This window comes from Ischnura elegans, chromosome 1, assembly GCF_921293095.1.
Source record: "Ischnura elegans chromosome 1, ioIscEleg1.1, whole genome shotgun sequence".
Lineage (NCBI taxonomy): Eukaryota > Metazoa > Arthropoda > Insecta > Odonata > Coenagrionidae > Ischnura > Ischnura elegans.
In genome coordinates this window covers 94,631,663-94,651,767 of record NC_060246.1, presented here as the reverse complement: position 1 = coordinate 94,651,767, position 20,105 = coordinate 94,631,663, and the positions used below count along the sequence as shown (strand labels likewise).

Here is a 20,105-nt window from a genome sequence, read left to right as displayed (position 1 = left end):
AATTTCATCTGTGGGAAAGAAAAAATGTAGTTTGAGCTTGCATCACACCTTTTACTTTAATTCAGTTGAAATGTGTGTCTGTTTTTGCATATTTTTTTATCAATCAGTCATTCTATAATCCAGTTTATAAAAATATTTATGCACCATAACTATTTAAAAAATGTCAGTTGAGGGCAAAAATTACCAAGTTTCCAACTTGTCACTGTTGAAAGTGATTATGAAAATGTATTTCACACATTTTGAGTTATCACTGCTATATAGCCTATGAAATTTGGAGAAAAAAATCTTTCATCGCCATTTTCGACCCCAGTCTCTTGTCAAGATCACCTGTGTGCTGCCACATTTTATTCAAAGACCAATGCCTCCACCTCAAGCCATAGCTGTCATGAGCAAACTGCTGTGGCGGCGAAAGGGGTCCACTTCTTGAGAGCTTATCGATGTTTAGGGCTTAGGGTTGAAGTTTGCAAGCCCAATAAAGTGGGAGGCCAGACTCCCAAATCTCGAAAATGTGGTTCATGCCATACCACCTGACTTTCAAATAAAATCTCTATTGGAACATTTCATGGCAGAATCTGTTGCCTCCTATAATGTATTGGGTATAATGTTTTCTATAAAACCTATGGGTGATTCCCTCAGTATTTTGCTCATAATCTTGGAAACGTTTAGTTTAAATCGGTAAAGTAAGCAATTTCAAATGAATCTCATTTCCTACACTGACTGATAATAATAATAATATTTTTTATTTGTCCAGAGATCTGTTGGTTGTACCCAAAATACAAATATAGGACACTTCAATTTAGATATTTAATCAATAAAAATTAAATTGGAATATATAAATTATATGTTACAAATACAGAAGATCATTAACCGAATAGAATAGATTTTTTCAGAAACTACAGAAGTTTCTTCTTAAAGACCGAGGACCTACTCTCATTTTTCACCTCCCGAGGCAACCCATTAAAAATCTTCAGGCCCATAGGTTTAGGACCTAGGGCAGTATTTTGAGTCCTGATAAAGTTTTGATGCAGGTCTTTACAAGTTAAAGTGTTGTGGCTGTGGTATAGGTCATATGATGTGTACTGAAGAATGTCATTTTTTACATGCATACTAATGATAAAGTATAAAATGACAGTGGAGCAATATGCAAACTTGCTTGATGAGGATGTGCATAAAGTGAGCCTCAGAGATTCTGGAGACACCACACTGTAATTTGTTCACGCATGATACATAATTGGATTCCCTCTTGGTAAAAGTTTTCTTTTGGCAAAAGAGCTAAACTTCTGTGAAGATAAATTGTAGTAATTTTGTCAACTTGAGGGTCATTGTCTGAAGGAGCCAACATGCTGTGATGTGGACAGGAAAGGGAAATATGGGGGGAGCGACTTTCTGTATGATTAGTGTGCTGGTAGTCCAGCAGCTACTTAATGGTTTTCAGGTAATTTGCACTTCAAATTATTGTGCATCAGCGTGTTTAAGTTTTGTTTTTTACTGTGGAAGTGGGTTGGCGATTCTCCAGTTGGAGCCAGGACTCTCAAGTAACTTTCTCTGTTGTTCTTATGCAGTTCTGCTCCTTATTAGTTTCAGTTTTTGTTTCACCTTACAATTAGTGGAATAGAACTTTCATGATGGGTTAAATAAACACTAGGTAATTTTTGAATTAGGTATATCAACATTCTGAGTCATCATATTGAGGATTAAAGATATGGCAATGTTACAATTTAGGTGTAAACTCACTTAGTGCTACTTCTTTCTGGACTGAGAATGCTGCTCCATTTCTGCTTTCTTTCCATGGCCATCAAGCTTAGAACTTGACTTTTTGCATTGTTTAGTATTTTAATCATATTGGCTACTAGGAGTTGACCCTAAAATTTGCTGGAGAAGAGGAAGAGTTAATGTCTCATCACCTGACATGATCTATATAGAATGCGGTGGGTGCAGCCTCACCTCTCGAAAATTCATTCACTCTTATACCTTCATTATGTACACTTAATTAATATATTAGCTACATTGCCAAACTGAAAGACTCTGTCTTATAGGAATATCTTAAGTGAGAAAGAAAAAATTTAGTTACATTGAGATAGCATAACCCCTCTTGAAGGCAGTTCCTACCTCATCGAAAAGAGATTTAAACCTGGTTTGTGATTTGTTGGAAAGCCCACACCCTTACAAATACAGTAGAATCCTGATTTAAGGTTTTTCAGCGGGGACACAATTTAAAACACTAAATGAGGACCAGCCATTTTTTTCAGGTTTTAGGGTCTGTAATGATTGGAATGGCTTTTTATGAATAAAAAATATTATTTGAAGTAACTAAAACTTGCTGCATGCAGCAACAAATTCATTGATTAAATGTCATTTGCCGAATTAAGGTTGGATAATATTTTTCAGGAATCAGCTAAAAAAATGGGTAGTAAAAATAAGTAATGAGAAGATGACAATTGTTACAATGAAATATTTTAAGAAAATTATAATATTCATCAACTTAAAAGCATTCCCATACGGAATATTATTATGGAAATTAGTGATTCCATTTTACGCATATTTCAGTGACCTCGAAGAAAATTTAAAATATTTTCTGTAAAAGAGACATGTAGGTGACTATATAGCATTTCTAATATAATAAAAAAGGTGTAAGTATACTTATAGGTACTCGAAAAAATCGTCATTGCATCAATGAAGATGAGTGAAATAAAGGGACAGCAGAAGATCGCTAATCCCGAATTCTAAACTACCGAATATCTAGGAAAAGGGAGATTTACTGGAATTTTGCCAATTTAACGTTTTCTGTTGCCTCGGCGAAACGAGCGATTTATGAGCCTCCTGTGCGCACATTTTGGATTTCGAGGCCATCCAAAAATGGAGAATCTTTTTTCTAGTATGCGTACAAGTCGATGGTGATTCAACTCGATGATAACACCAGATTCGTTGTCATATCCGCGGCCTCATACAGGACGAATGGAGCCGGGAGAAGTTCCTTAGGTACGCGGCGCGCTAATCACCTTGACTCCGACTCACCGTTTCTCGGCAGCTTTTAATAAAATTTGGTTGGACCTTGAATAACGATTAGCTAAACTCTGTTAAGTGAAAAGTTTTAATATTCAATAGAACTGGATTTCATCTGAAAATTGTCAGTGCCTCCGGAGTTTGGCAATTTCGTCCGAGTTATGATGTCGCAGTCAACCACCAAGGGATTCCTGCTGGATTTTCGTATTTTTCCGCGCTCATCTATTTTACCGTGATTATGCGGTGATTTTTTTTCAGCATGAGCGATTTATTTAGAGCCATGGACCGTGAGAGTTCGTCAAAACTCCGATTTTCATTCGCTTTTCACATAAAATAGCACCAGATAAATATCTTTGAACCGGCAGCGATATCAACCAGCCACATGTCGGTAATTGGGCTCCGGGATATCTGAATTACGATGTAAAATAATGTTGTTCCGTTTGCTTTCACTCATGATCATGACAAGGGAAACTCTTCCTCGGTTCTTTCGCTGTTCCTCCGTGGAAACTGACCTCGGAATGGATGACAGAAAGAATCTTCTAGTGAACTGCGCAAATGATATTGGGCCGCTTTTGAAAAGACAAAATAGCCGACTGGAAAAATATTGGGCTAACAATGGACTGCCCGTAGAGAGTAGAGTTGAAAGGGGCATAATCCGTCAATTGAAAACATTACGAGGAAACCATCATTGTAGCGGCCCTCGGAGTATAACTCGTGTCATCAGTCGTCACGTATCATCGAAGTTCATGAAGTGAAGGATAAGGTAGTTAGAGGTTATTAAGGGATGAATTTGCTCCATTAGATCGGATCTGATACAAAAAGTGTCTGGTGTTCGGATCAGAAGGGGAGCGAAACATTACGAGAAGACAAATTACCTAGCTTGCGAGTTGAAGGTCCCAGCGCTGCATTCGCGGAAGAAAGCAGTCGAATAAGCGTTCCCCGGTAGATTCTATTGACTCTTGGTAAACTTTCATGAGACTCTTCTTGTTGATGAGCAGAAATTCGAAGATTTGGATAATCATTTGCATGAGCCGTCATGAAAAAACGTTAAATCGGGCAAAAAAATCTTGTGCGGGAAAAATTTTTACGACCATAAATGCGGAAAAACGCTAAATGCGGAAACACTAAATACGAATAATTTTTACATTGCCCTAATAGGGAATGAATCGGGACCCTAAAAAATAAACGTTAAATGCGAAGACGTTAAATCCGGATCCGACTGTATTAGGTCTAACTCTGAGTGTGTAATACATTTGAAACCAGCCACAGAATCACATGGGCATTCTAGTTTTATCTTTCCAATAATTTTTTTGCTTTTCTTCAGGAGATTTTTCCCTTTTTCAAATAATCCCAATCCTAAATTATCCGTCTCTATGATGCTGGGCATCATTTACTTACCGCATCGTAAAATGCTCATGGAACAAGCAATAGGGTGGTTTCCTATTATTTTTTTATTGCCTAAATCGAAAGATTATTACTCCTGGAGTACGTATTTCACACTTTTAGATTTTTAAATGACGATATCTATTTTTCGCGATCAAATGAAAAGTGAAAAATTTCAAGCGCGCGAAAACGCGACGGCTAAGTAGGAATGAAGGGAAAAAGTCCGTACGACGCATTTCTGGTTCCCCCTCCCGCCTGGTAGGTGACCTTGATCGAGGCTCTGAGCGCTGATAGGACGCAGGATGCTAACGGGTAGCTGAGTACCTTCCTGTCTGGTAGCGCATGGCTTAAAAAAGGTTTATTAATACCTTATCAAGCGAAGAAAACTTTCCGACCTTAGCCAGTTTTAATAGGTGATTATTAAGACATGTTTCCCTGAGCTCTGTGACTCATGCATGCATTGGTAGCCTCTGACGATGCATAACTCCTATCCTCTCGTGTAGAAACTAGGTCCCTGTGACGTCACGTGGAGTGGAATCGCATGGGCGCCAATCTGGCCTTTTTCAAATGAGGATAAAATTTGACCCTTGCCATTCGTCTAAACCGGTATTTCAAAAACCAAATAATTTGTGTATTATGAATACACTAATGGTGGGTAACGAATCGCCATCAATGCCTTTTGTTTTCTTTGATGAAGGAAACTACCCTATTGCTTTATCTTTTGGTTTTCTGTTTTATTTGCTTGCAGGTTGTCAATGTTCATTTATTGATGTACATATTTTTAACTTCAGACTTCATTTATATGCTGCTTTCATTCAAGAAAATTAAAATTTATGTCTGTCTTGTTCCTAAAGCTTGTGTATATATATTTTCAGGACCCTTGCTACCAATTTTTCTGTAGAAAATTTACACTCAGAATTCAAAGAATGTGAATGGGCAATGGATCAAACAATACCTAGTGGAGCATATGTCGATCCTTACCAAATTGAAGAATATCAGCGTGCAAATAAAATCCCTCACAAAATCCAAATTATTGGTGATGTGGACATAGAAGCAGCTCAACCAAATGCTGGTGATCATAGGGTTATAGTGTTCTTTAACGAGTCAGCAATGGAATTTAAGGATAAATTGAGTTAGTTATTTTACTAGAGAAATTACGATGAAAATGTATAGCTGAATTTGATTTTTTATTTCTGCTCTATTAATAACTTTTCATTTGCAGATATTGAGTTCCCATTTCATTTGAGATATCACAGCGCTAAAAGTGGTGGTGGCTCAGTAGTTGTTAATTTGAAGCATCCAATGCTGCTTGTCAGATGTAATGGAATGATGCCTACTGATATTGTGAAAGCCCCATGCTGCTACATGTGCGATTATTGTGACTGGAACATCATTCAATCTCTTAAGGTAGAGTCCAGCTTGCTTTCAAAATTGTTTGTAATGAAGTCTCCATTGTAGCCAGGTAATACCCTTAAAAAAGGTCCAGTCCATAAATCTCTCTGATAACAAATGCTTAATTCTGAAAATTTCCTCTACATTGTAAATGTTGTGACAGCATCACCTGCTTCAAAACATTATGAGAATTAGTGGACCACTACCATCATTTTCGTGAATGCAATGGCAGATCCAGAGAGAGGCTAGGGATAGCCAATTGACAATGTATAAAATAGCAATTTTGTTCTGATCCCTATTACTACTGAGAGGTTACCCCCCATGTGTCCCACCTAGTACTCCCCTTGTCCCTATCCTGGATCTGGCACAGCATGCTTGTAATCACAATCTTATGCTTTACTTAGTGACTGGATTATTGTTCCCAAAGGCAGACTTAAGGTCATTTATAGGTGTAGCAGAAATTATAATTTTAGTTGGCCACCTATATTTACTTTTCATTCAGTCAATATGCAAACATTCTTTTGGCTTTGACATCAGTTTTTTTTTGATATTACACTATTACCAATACCACTGCTTTTTTTTTACATAACACTATGTAAAAAAGCAGTGGTATAAGTAATAGTATAATATCCAAGAAAACTTATAATGGAATATCACAAAGTTAATAATGAGTTTACGTAATGCTGTTTTCACAATTTATGGGTGTTTAGTGGAGGTAACCCACAAGATTTCATGTTCTAAGGTTCTCATTTGAATGTTATAACTTATTAAAATATATACAGTGGAACCTCGTTAAAGCGAGTACGGGCTATAGCGACACCCCCGATATAACGAGAGATAGCCGATGCACCGTCAATTGACCCTATAATAAGCGTGTTAAAAAACTCGTTGTTACGAGACCCTTTCGGTGTTGGCTCTCGCCATAGCGAGGGTTTCACCGCCGGAAGACTTTCATGAAGACTCCTTTACCTCTGTAATTGCTAGCGATCTGTTAGAAATGAAGTTAATGGAGTGCTCAGTAGGGGTGTGCGAGACTCTCGACCACCCGAGAGTCTCGACGGTCGAGACGAGAATTTCATTTCTCGGCATTGTCGGGACGAGACTCTCGCCGCGCCGAGACTCTCGCCTGGGTCGAGAGTCTTGACGAGACTCGAGAAGTCTCGCCTCTTCGAGATTTCTCGACACCCGTCGAGACTCCCGGCTCCCCGAAAAAATAACGCTATTTCTATTTTAGACATTGAAAATAATTTAGCTAAAAGATTATTTTAAGACATCATATATATTTTCAAAACTAAAAATAGTTGTAAAATAAGATCGACATTGACAATTTAAGCATATTTTATTATTTAATCAAGGAAAATTGACTGGTAACCATGAACCTTAGTTACCATAAATAAACATTTCAAAAAAAAAAATTATATAGAATTAAACGATGTTCTATTCTTTTTTTTTAATTATCAAGTGAATGCTTCTTTTCTATTATATTACTATAATATTTAACATTGATGTAACCCTTTAACATGCCTGTGTATCAAAATTATTTGCTCAATTTCATTACAAGCCCTGATAATGGATTGTAAATAAACGGAAACGTCGGCACAATTTACATTTCAATTTAAAGACCTACACTCCATGATTCAAATTTTATATTAAATATTTCCAAAACTAAAAATAGTTGTAACATAAGATCGACATTGACAATTTAAGCATATTTTATCTTTTCTATACAATTCAATAGAATTTTATATATCTTTTTGAAATGTTTATTTATGGTAACTAAGGTTCATGGTTACGAGTCAATTTTGATTGATTAAGTAATAAAATACGCTTAAATTGTCAATTAAATAAAATATTTTTATAGTGTGAATAAATCCATAAAAGTAGTAAGGGATACCCCAGTAATCTCTATTAACGACTGAATGCGGTATTCATCGGAATTTCTCGCCTTGCCCGCGAGTCTCGACCGGTGTCGAGAAATCTCGAAGGGGCGAGACTTCTCGACTCTCGTCAAGACTCTCGACCCAGGCGAGAGTCTCGCCGTGCCGAGAGTCTCGTCCCGACAATGCCGAGAAATGAATTTCTCGTCTCGACCGTCGAGACGAGACTCTCGCACAGCTCTAGTGCTCAGTCTCAAATTTATGTGGTAAACTGTCGTTCGATAAATATAATGATGACGAAACATTGCTTTGCATGATTTTTACTCAGTGCGGCGCTTATAAATTGTTTGAATAGTTAGTCGTTATTTGAGTAAAGAAATTTAGTGATGCAAAAAAACATCGCCTTTCGTCTGGATTTATGCTTACGTTTATCGGATAGATGTTTGTCTGTCGCCGCACCACTCCTGTTCCTGTATATCTGTTCACAACAGGAATATTGGCTATTATTTGCTCCACCTCCGGTAAAGCGACAATTCGCTATAGCGAGTGTTTATTAGTGCACCGTGGGGTGTCGTTATATCGAGGTTTCACTGTAAACCTTTAGTTCTGTGGAAGAGCAATCTCAAGAAAAAGGCTTATGTTATTAGGTGATTACAGTATTTCTGTAGCTGGCACAATCTTAAGTCACAGCAATGTTGCTTGAAATGATTTACCAGTAATGAAGGACTATAGGGAAAGTTAAATTACTATTTTTTTAAACAAATAATTATGTACCCTCGAGTTTGGATAGCTACATATTTTTGAAAATAAAATATGGTACATATATATCTTAAATTACAGACTCCTACCAGATTAGTAGGTAATCATAACAATGTTAGATTAGGCTACTGAAATTTCATTTTAATAAGATATATAAATATTTACATTACATGGATCATAATTATTGTCAATTTTTACTTATAAGCAAGTATACTTACTCTTTGCATATAATATTGTCAATAATATAGAAAAATATCATATTTTTTTTACAGACAACTGATGACAATCTTCTGGAAGTTCCAGTGGGAAACATAGATCACCAACAACTTGTTACAATTGTTACATTACTAATGATACTTGGAGGTTGTTATTATATCATAAGTCCAGTAAGTGAAACAATAAAATTTTAAGATGCTAATAAGTTAGAACACCTGAGCACAATCACTTTTTTCTTCAAATTAGGTACATTCAGGAGAGTGGCATCATGCTTTCTTATTATCATTAACATTTTCCTTCCCTTTTGTATCAAATGATGCTTTTAAAGATGCATTTTCAATTTCTTGCCACACCCTATCCACAGCATCTTTATCATCAGATGGAATTTCAAAGGGATGAATGTACATCTTTGACTTACCGTAGACATCTGACTGTTGGTTAAGGAATGTTTAATTTGAAAAGTATTAACATAAATGTCGTCTACATTAAACTGTATAGAGGGAATAGAAGAAATATAACTAGAAAAATGAATTAATTATGTACTTTTAACAATATTAAGTGTATATGTATTCAGATAGAAAATATGAGTTTGATTTAGGATCATACCTAATTTCAGGTTTGATTATGCATTGCGGTATTAGTTTTGGTTAGCCTAATGTGACTAAGGTGCCAGGACTTCCTATACAAGGACATAACTCTAAAAATAATGTAGTAATATCGCCAGTGATAAAACTAATTTAGAGCTTTTTATGATGATTGTTAGTTTTCTGATTCCAGAATTACTAATGCCTTTGAAATTACTGCAAAGATAAATGCTTGCAGGAAAATTGATATAAGACCAGTCAAGCCATACTATGACTTAGTGGTTATTTACTACCCACTTTTTGGTTACAAACATGACTAAGTATTTTGATGGCTAAAGGCTAAGCCTGCCATTAATATTCTGGTCCTTTAATTTCCCTCACAGATAATTTTAAGAACCACCAATTATTTTGTTGATTAATTATAGATGAAAAACTGTTTTTCATAAAATTCTAACAATAATATTCTGGGACATTGAAATTTCAATTATAATTATCAACATCAATTACCAATTGATTAGATCAGTCAATTCAATTAGTAATTTTTATTGAGAAGAATTTGCTGTGGTTGAGTTACCTGAAGTTTCAATCAAACATAATTTACAAAATGTCACTTCCATGAAAATTTCAAAAATTCTCCTCTAAGTATATTCCATGCACTGATAATATGGAAACCTGTGATTATATAAAGTATGTAAATATGTGTTTCTTTGCTATATTTTCTGGATATTGAATTTTAAAGTCAGAATTTTAGCATGGGCTGTTATAGCAGTGCTTGAGTAGCCATTTTTTAACTTTAAATTAAATTGTAAATATAAAATTCAATGAGACAAAGTACTGACATGGAGTTCATTATACAATGTAATTCAATATTAAAAGAAATAATGTAAGCATATCACTACACAATTTTGTGACTTCATGGCAAAGAAAAAAAGCAATTAAGTCAAATCATGTTACACATTTGATTGAGGATGGATTGGTTTGGTTCTGGGTTCCTTTGCCTCTCAAGCTTAGAACTGGAATCTAAATGGAAGTCAAAAATAATAGATACCAAAATAATTTTTGGAAAACCCCATTTGAAAACTAGAGTAGACGCTCGTTAATACGAACAATGTTATCACGAAGTCCTTGTTTTTACGAAGCAAATCGTTGGTCCCAACGAAAAGGCCCATCCAAGCTCAAGGAAAAGAAAAGTCATTACGAAGTTTTCGTTTTTATGACGTTATGAACCTCAGTCCCGGTCCTGACGGTTACAAAATGAACTTCACGAAGTTCCACGCATAAGCTATGGCATTTAGATGGATATTTACTACGCTAAGTTTTAATAATCACGCCGCGTTTAAGTTCTCCTCGTGTACTGTGACCAAGAGCGTCATTTATGGTTCTTTCTTCACCGTACACGCAACGTCATATAATAAGTTTCATTCCTGGAGAATCATGCTGACAGAGTCATTACAGCTCGTAAATTTGGTGTACAGTTAGTTCTCTGCCTACTCACATTCGATTTACGAACTTTCAGAGATGCCATCATTCAAAAATTTCAAATTTGACACCTTTTGATTTGGCCGTTGCTACGCGATGCGGCGTAGAGGAAATCGTACTCATTTATAATAATAGGGCATAATTTGAACAAAGTATCATTGAATCCGGTGTGAAGTTAGGAACTGTCCAGCGTTTCCCCTGGTTGTTCCTTGCCGCGGAGAGCAATTTCTTTTGGCTCCGGCTGCGTTGCACGCTCAGCTAGATCAGTTCGTCACAATCGTGAGCTAGCGCACAATAGGGTGGTTTCCTATTATTTTTTTATTGCCTAAATTGAAAGGTTATTACTCCTGGAGTACGTATTTCTCTCTTTTAGATTTTTAAATGACGATATCTATTTTTCGCGATTAAATGAAAAGGTAAAATTTTCAAGCGCGCGAAAACGCGACGCTTAAGTATGAATGTCGGGAAGTCTCTCCACGTGACATATATCTGGTTCCCGTTGCCGCCTTGCGAGGTGACCTTGAGGCGAGGCTTAGCGCTGATACGACGCAGGCTGCTAGCGGGTAGCCTAGTACCCTGCTGGCTGGTAGCGCTTGGCTTAAATAAGGATTATTAAGAACTTATCAAGCGAGGAAAACTTTCCGACCTTAGCCAGTTTTAATAAGTGATTGTTAAGACATGTTTCCCTGAGCTCTGCGCCTCATGCATGCATTGGTAACCTCAGACGATGTATAACTCCTATCTTCTCGTATAGAAACTAGGTCCCTGTGACGTCACGTGGAGTGGCATCGCATTGGCGCCAATCTGGCCCTTTTCAAATAAGGATAAAAATGGACCATTGCCATTCGTCCAACCCGGTATTTCTAAAACAAATTAATTTGTATATTATGAATACACTAATGGTGGGTAACAAATCGCAATCAATGCCTTTCGTTTTCTTTGATGAAGGAAACCACCCTATTGTTATGAAGTGTTGCATTCTGCAGGATAACCGTACTCCTTGATGCCTGGCATACAGTCCGACCAGTGAGAGTTGTCTGATGACAGCACAATAGGAGGTGCGGATAACCCTTCGCTAGCACGGTTTGTAGCCAATCACTGTCCCCCAAATGCGCCTCACACCATCGCCTAGTCATACAACGTTGTCAAATGCATAAAGAACAGCGAAATAAGCCTGATCCACTAAAACATGCCCTTTCTTCGAATCCCCAAAACAAGTGATTCTTCCACTGGGTCCTTGACGCTCATCGTCCTTTCCGTCTCCTTTCTCCACGGAGCCCTTTGTAGGCGTTTCACTTTCTTGCCTGGCAACGCTGCCCCGACCTAGACTATTCTGCCTGTCATCGGACAACTCTCAGCGGCCGGACCCTAGGTTTATCAACTCAGGAACAAGGTCTTGGAACGCATCTAGTTCGTAAATCGGACTTACTGTACTCGGGAGGATATCAACCCTCGATTACGTCATGCCACATGCCGAAACTGAAACAAATTTGCCTGTTTATATATATTTCCGCGTAATTTAATCACGTTTATCACACATGGTTTTTTCGACGATTCCTAACAGAAACCTTCATACGAACTTCGTTATTACGAACCTCCAGATTTTCGTTCTCGTGAACTTCGTAATAACGAGAGTGTACTGCATTAACAAGCTTAAAATGAAGGCTCTAAGTTTAAAAGGAAGTCAGATAAAATACATTATTCAAGCCCATTTAATGAAAGCATCATAATCCTAAATTGGCTGTGTTCAACTATGGATATGACAAGAAGAAAGGTATCAGGACTCTTTATCCAATAATATCTGTTTGAAAATGTATATTTTTCCTGGACTATCTCGGCTAATGAAAAATTCCTTCACTCTTCTCAGTTATGTTTTCAGCATTGAAAATTAGAAATTTAATTGTATTTCATATTATGTATGATTTAATATGTATGTTTATTATTCTGTAAGCATAGTAGTGGTTGTCAAGGTGCTAGGTGTTAAGAACCTGCAGTCTATCCCTAATGGCAGTGGATGGGAAAATGCACTTCAGAGAAGCCATAACCACTAGCAAACCTCATACTACTGAATGAAGATATGCTCTGGCAGTATATGCCATGTATTTCAAGCTGGCAAAATGTATGTATAGCAGTGGAATTCACATTGATTGCCGAGGTGAAGAATTTATCAGTCTTTTTACAAGGAAATACGACTAGTGATTTATTCAAATTTAACTCTATGGCACGAATGATCATAAACTATGGCAGAGAATCATGAAATTGTACAACAAAAATTCATATTTATATATGATACACTTAATCAGTTATTTATAAAAAAATTCAACGAACCCGGACTGAAGTCAAAATCATATCTCAACCCACTACAACATTATAATTAGCAGGGCTATTCTGTATCTTGTGGGTGTAATATTCTACCACCACTATTTCTCTAACTAAATACGACCTATTATGATTCTCATCAAATTGTCAATAGAAAGATGATAATAAGTCAAAAGTCAACTTAGGGTATTTATTTACAATGTTTTGATCCAAGGTGAAGATCAAGAACAATGCTATGGCAATGGGAATCAAACTCATTGGGACATGAAAATGGCAAAAGGGAGTTGAGGTTACAAAAGGGAAAGGTAAGTTGGGTATGCATATCTATAAAGAGATGAATATCTGCTTCTCACACTCTTTGAATTACATTTATGTTTAAATACTTATAGTTTACAAGTAATAATTAGCATAAGCTTAGAAAAAACTGGTTAGAGAATACTGGACTACTCTTGCCTGCCACAGATATTGCAAAACTTTGGAGCAATGGAAAAGGTATAACATATACCTAATTGGTCAATTGAAGATTTACATTTAATATTATTGATCTATTGCAGTCAGCCTAGTCACAGTTTGCAGACAACCGTTTCTTATACCCTCTTCGATAAGATCTTTTGGACAGGCAATTACAGTCAAATAACCTTCCTAAATATTCTCTCACTGTTTTAAATAAGTCAAAATAGACAAATAAATCTTTTTTCATGCAAATTGACCACTTTTATCAACTTGAGTGAGCATTTGTAAGCCACTTTCATGTTTCCTTAGCTACACCGCCTCTAATTTCTAACAAGGCTATTTCCTATTATCACCAAAAAAATCAAGGGTGCATAATATTACACCCAAATAGCATCATGTCATAATAGTAAAGCCACAATCTGTCATAGAATGACCCAATAAAAGTCCGAATTCTCCAATTTTTATGACAAAGAGCGTAATTCACTATTTTTGCGGCTTACGGTGTAATAATTGTCACACACATTAGGAAATTTTTTTAATGATGTAGATGCAATCACTTGAGAGATAACATCGTGGAATATTTGATAGGTAAGTTTTCTTGATAAGATGGCAAAAACCATTTACAGCTTTGAAAATGAAACAATAAAAAGGGAAGTGAACCAATGCCAATAATCAAAACTGGAATCAGAGCAAAAAAATAGTGGAACTGACCATTCAATAAATATATTAATTAATCTATGCATATACTCCCTACCCCCTTTTTGCTTTCTACATCAGGGTAAATCCACGTCAATTCAACACAGAAAAGTGGCATTTTCAACCCGACCACCTCAGATTTCTTTCAAATTTGGTGTATTCAATGGTACTGGTGAGTGATGGAAAAATACCAGTTTGTAGAGGTCAATGATGATTTTTACAAAAGTTACAGGTCCGCAAATGTTGTGAATTTGTCAAAATTTCAGTGTGTCTCCCTAAAGATAAATGACTATAATTCCGGTTCTATTCAAGGTAGAAAAATAAAACTTATGGTTTTGGAAAGGTAATATATAGGGCTTTACAATGATATACAACACGGCCTATTTATAATAATTTTAATATTCGAGGTCATTGACCTTGACATTTGACCTTGAATATCTCAAAACACCCCCCCTTCAATTTTTTTTATAAAAATATATGTTAATGCTCATTCATTTTTCTACACGCATACAAAATATCAAGATGGCACACTTAGGGCGTCATGCCCAAAAAAATATTTGTCTACAGAACTACACAAGCAAAATGCAAGAAGTACCACTTAAATATGAAATGCCCATTGTTGAACGGTATAGGTCATGGCTATATCATTACAGTGTTATAGAAAACAATGTGATGGGTAGCTTCAATGAAAATACAGTTCAAATTGGTAAAATCCAGGGGTGGTTCCAAAGAGGAGCTAGGGGGGGCTAATCCCCCTTTCGGTATCCAATTTACACTAGATAAAATGGTAATTTTTTCGGGCCCCCTCCACTGCTGCAAGATTCAGGTCAATGCCTTCACTATTATTGCCAGGATGAAAGAGAAAGAAAAGCAGATGATAATGAACCACAGAGGAAAGCAATCAGCGCCCCCATGCCGAGCACACAATCGCTAAGAAAACACATAAATCGGAGCGTGAGTGGAAGAATATCTTCTATGAGTGTCCACCAGACGCTGCTCCTAAAGGAAGCATCCTAGCATCAGCTGGAAAAAATATCATTAAAAAATACGAGCACGCAAACGAAGGCAATGAAGAGGCACAGAATGAAAGCAGGCAGATATATCTCATACACACTTACTAAAAGTACACAAATGGAAGTGTAAGAGATAGGAATTCTTAATGAAAGACTCGGATATGCCTTTGGTCTATCGCCCACACTTTAGGCATGGCATTTAGAAGACGCATACAGTGAGTTTCGCACGCTTAGAGAGGAACTACGGGCATTTATAGTCACGCTTGAGTGGTGAAGTGCATAAGTGATTTTTAGCACTATTTCTTTTATGTGAAAGATTAGTTAGTGAAAAATGGCTTTCAAGTCAAAAATGTACTGTTGCAATCCATTTAAAGAAGAAGGCCATGCAAGAGTAAAGAAAAATTTGAGAGACGTTCAGGATTGGATGGCAAATGAATCACCTAATGTATTGATAGGTGGGAAAATTTGCAGTAAATGCCGAAAAAAATTATCACAGAAGTTATCAGAACATGCTGAAGTAGCCTCAGCTATGCCAGGAACTTCCGAAGAAGATGTAAGTGAAGATGAAATAGCACCTGCTATTGCCCTGGATTATTTAAATAGTAGCCTTCAGTGTTTAGGTGCATCTCCTGTGAAGAAAAAGAGACTTCAAAATGAGAAAAATTACCCAAAAGAAAAATTGAAAAAGGTAGCCTCAGTTTTGGAGCATACTTATTTGGAGCAACCTGAAAAAGAGAGTGTTGAACATGCAGAAAGTGAAATCATAGCCCAGCTCAAAGATAAGTTTCATAGTTCAGACAGTGTAAGTGACAAGATACAGATTCTGACTGTGCTTCCGAAGAGCTGGAGTGTTAGGAAAACCATGAAAGAATTTTCTGCCTCAGATTACATTGTACGGAGAGCCAAACAATTAGTGGCAGAATATGGTATTTTAGTAACACCAAATCCAAAGCCAGGTAAGACATTATGTGAGAAAACAGTTCGATGTGTACGTGACTTTTACTGTGACTATAACATGAGCCGTATGATGCCAGGAAAAAAGGACTATGTGTCGGTGAAAGAAAATGGGGTTAGACTGCATAAGCAGAAGCAGCTAGTGTTGCACAATCTCAAGGAAATGTACAGATATTTCAAGGAAACATATCCAGATTTAAAAATTGGAATCTCCAAATTTTGTGAATTGCAGCCGAAGCACTGTGTTTTTGCGGGTGCTAGTGGAACCCATTCTGTTTGTGTTTGCGTCTCCACCAAAATTTTAAGTTGATGTTTGAAGGATGTAAATTAAAGGAGCTGACCAAGCACGAAGAACATACGTTACCATCATACAAGCATTGTTTAGCATTTGTTACATGCAATCCCGCTCTTCCAGCCTGCTTCTTAGGTGCATGTCCCTATTGTCCATGTGCAGAAAAACTAAATGATTATCTCTTTGAACTCTTCCGTAGAAATGGCATAGATGAAGTTTCGTACAAGTGTTGGTTAACCACTGGCAGGGCAGTTTTAGAGACTTTAACAAAATCAACGGATGATTTCCTAGAGGCATTTTCATCCAGTTTAAAGCAGCTAATACCACACTCATTCATAACACAACAGCAGTCACAATTCTTTAAAACTACTAAAGAAGAACTCAAAGTGAATGAATATCTTGTGGTTTGTGATTTTGCAGAGAATTACTCCTTCATCATTCAAGATGAACTTCAAGGATTTCACTGGAATAACTCACAGGCCACAATTCATCCATTCGTGGCTTACTATCGAGACGTTACATCTAATAAAATACAACATGTGTCATATGTAGAAATATCTGACTGCCTTCACCATGATACCGTATGTGTGTATTGTTTCCAGCGCAATTTCATCAATTTCCTGAAATGCCACTTTTCAACTCCAAAGCACATTTATTATTTTTCCGGTGGATGTGCTGCCCAATATAAAAATAGAAAGAATTTCATTAATCTGAGCTACCATCAGGAAGACTTTGATGTCACTGCAGAATGGCATTTTTTTACTACAGCTCATGGCAAAGTACCTTGTGATGGTGTTGCAGGGACCGTAAAAAGACTAGCCACACTTGACAGCCTCAAGAGACCTTTCGATAACCACATATTGACAGCATGAGAATTGTTTCAGTGGAGCAAATTAAATATCCCTTCATGTACCTTCAATTATACACCGACTACCCATCACGATGAAGACATGGCCAAGCTAAAGCATCGTTTCGAAAATACTAGGACGATTCCTGGTAGGTACCCATAAACTTCATTGTGTCATACCTATTAAAAAAGGTATAGTGAAGACAAAGGCATATTCCATCTCATCAGAGTCAGTGACAGCTGTGGTGAGAGAAATGCTGTTTACAGACATACATTCGTTGCTTGTTTATGCAATAATCACTGGTGGGTTGCATATGTCGAACACACTTCCCAAGACACAGATGAAGTACAAACCTGATTCTTGCACCCACATGGACCATCTCCATCGTTTGTGTTCCATACCAAACCAGACAGTCATATCATCAAAAGATATGACATTCTCACAAGGCTCGATCCTTTGAAACAAACTGGAAGGACATACAGTCTCCCTGAATCAGACCTGGCGAACATCAACAATTTAATTGGAAACTTATGAGGTGAGGTGAAACCAAGTTTTATTATATTTTCATTGAAGCTACCTAGTGGAGGGGGCCCGAAAAAATTACCATTTTATCTAGTGTAAATTGGATACCAAAAGGGGGATTAGCCCCCCCTAGCTCCTCTTTGGAACCACCCCTGGATTTTACCAATTTGAACTGTATTTTCATTGAAGCTACCCATCACATTGTTTTCTGTAACACTGTAATGATATAGCCATGACCTATACCGTTCAACAATGGGCATTTCATATTTAAGTGGTACTTCTTGCATTTTGCTTGTGTAGTTCTGTAGACAAATATTTTTTTGGGCATGACGCCCTAAGTGTGCCATCTTGATATTTTGTATGCGTGTAGAAAAATGAATGAGCATTAACATATATTTTTATAAAAAAAATTGAAGGGGGGGTGTTTTGAGATATTCAAGGTCAAATGTCAAGGTCAATGACCTCGAATATTAAAATTATTATAAATAGGCCGTGTTGTATATCATTGTAAAGCCCTATATATTACCTTTCCAAAACCATAAGTTTTATTTTTCTACCTTGAATAGAACCGGAATTATAGTCATTTATCTTTAGGGAGACACACTGAAATTTCGACAAATTCACAACATTTGCGGACCTGTAACTTTTGTAAAAATCATCATTGACCTCTACAAATTGGTATTTTTCCATCACTCACCAGTACCATTGAATACACCAAATTTGAAAGAAATCTGAGGTGGCCGGGTTGAGTGGTGTGTTGAATTCACATGGAATGACCCATCAATGGATGCCATCTATAATAGCAAATTTGTTCTTAACAAACCTTGCACAAAGTATTTGTTCTGACTTGGCCAGTCATGACTGAACCTAACTACACAACAAGTGACAGATAGGTTTTAAAATATAAAATCAATTGAAAGTTAGGGAGCAGTCAACATTTCCTGTCAACTCATACCTTTTCATAGTTTAAAACCATAATCTATAAATATATGACTACTCCTCTTTCAGCAAATTTTTTGAGCTGGAGATATTAATTAATTAACCTATATATAACTCGTTAGTAAAGGATACATCCTTTAATTACATTCTCAGGGGCTGAGTAGTCCCACCGGAGATTTGTGATATCCTTGTACAGCCTCAGCATTTTCCTGGAAATGTGTAATGGTTTCACTTTTTTCATAAATACTTTTTATCTCTCCTTTAGGATTTTTAAAGGAAAAATTTCAAGACTTCAGTAAATATTCAATCCAATTTCAACCACATCAATAGATTTCATTCAATTTGATTGACATATTTATGAATGGCTTTGTCAGGGAAAAAATGAGGAAATAATTTCCACTCATGAATTAAGCCATTGTTACTTATTTTAATTAAAGGTATTAACACAGCAATGTCCATAAATTAATGTCACAATAAATGCATAAGTACTTTGACTTTAACTGTAAGCTACAATTGTATTCTATCATATACAGTGACTTCTTAATATGAGAAATTCTGAATATCAGCTCAGTGCTATTTATGTGAACACAATTTTAGGCCTTAGGCTGAAGCCTAGTTAACTTAAAGTAAAATCCGGCCCTGTCCAGGACACTGAAGTTATGACATGTCGGCTAAAAAATCTTAAGATGTCCAAACATAAACGTCGACTACAAAAGCTATCAGTTAGATGTGAAATACGGTGGAAGCGAAGGATTCGTTCTTACCTCGTCTTTTTTAAAGTATCCTCATCCTCTTTACAAGGAATCTTTTCCTTACGTTTTTCATCGATGTTTACTCCAACAGCAAGAATCTCCCTTTCCAAGCACTGGTACTCATGATCCAATTTTCTCTGAAGTAACAGAAATGAAGAATACGTTCAAAGCTCTTATGGGGTTTAGTAAAACCTTAAATGACTGTGTCCAGTACTCACAATGTCTGAAGTCAATTTATCTGTAACTTCCTCCTCTCTGAGTATCTCATTCCCTTCTAGCTCAAGGGCACGCTTCAATTCTATAGGAATAAAGTTATGGTTAGCCGAAAATCACGATACACTTGAGTACCAAAATTATAAACCATGTACGTACGTGATTCTTCCTTTTTCAGGTCACCCGGAGTCAGAACCAAGTCGTCTAATGAATTCAGAACGCGAGTTACATCATCTGATTTAAAAATTAGGGATATAGCTTTAACATAGCCGCTAAAATCATCGGATAGTGCTGACATTTTTCTCTCGCTTCACACCATATAAGCCCACAAGTGCGGCAAAATTCAAACTCAAATACCAGTAAAGATTTATCATCAGTCACTTGTTTATTGCTGGAGGATGCGGAGTAATG

General features: G+C 36.7%; 3 protein-coding genes across 3 annotated transcripts in view; 2 read left to right on the top strand and 1 right to left on the bottom strand.

The window, feature by feature from the left end:
• LOC124166482 (hyaluronidase-like) overlaps positions 1-8,855 on the top strand; it is a 29,291-nt gene extending 20,436 nt beyond the window's left edge. The window contains exons 6-8 of the transcript XR_006866441.1: positions 5,262-5,518; positions 5,609-5,793; positions 8,687-8,855. The gene's annotated coding sequence lies outside the window, so the exon portion shown is untranslated. The remainder of the gene's footprint in view (positions 1-5,261; positions 5,519-5,608; positions 5,794-8,686) is intronic.
• LOC124157280 (phosphatidylinositol-glycan biosynthesis class X protein-like) lies at positions 5,326-5,844 on the top strand. Its single transcript, XM_046531914.1, has 2 exons — positions 5,326-5,518; positions 5,609-5,844. The coding sequence occupies exons 1-2, from the start codon at positions 5,326-5,328 to the stop codon at positions 5,842-5,844; spliced, it is 429 nt and encodes a 142-aa protein (XP_046387870.1).
• Positions 8,375-20,082, bottom strand: LOC124166512. Its single transcript, XM_046544058.1, has 5 exons — positions 19,854-20,082; positions 19,700-19,779; positions 19,494-19,618; positions 18,862-18,938; positions 8,375-9,057 (listed from the first exon to the last, which is right to left on the bottom strand). Exons 1-5 carry the CDS (start codon positions 19,990-19,992, stop codon positions 8,897-8,899), a joined length of 582 nt encoding a protein of 193 aa, XP_046400014.1. The 5' UTR covers positions 19,993-20,082; the 3' UTR covers positions 8,375-8,896.
• Positions 20,083-20,105: the final 23 nt, after the last annotated feature.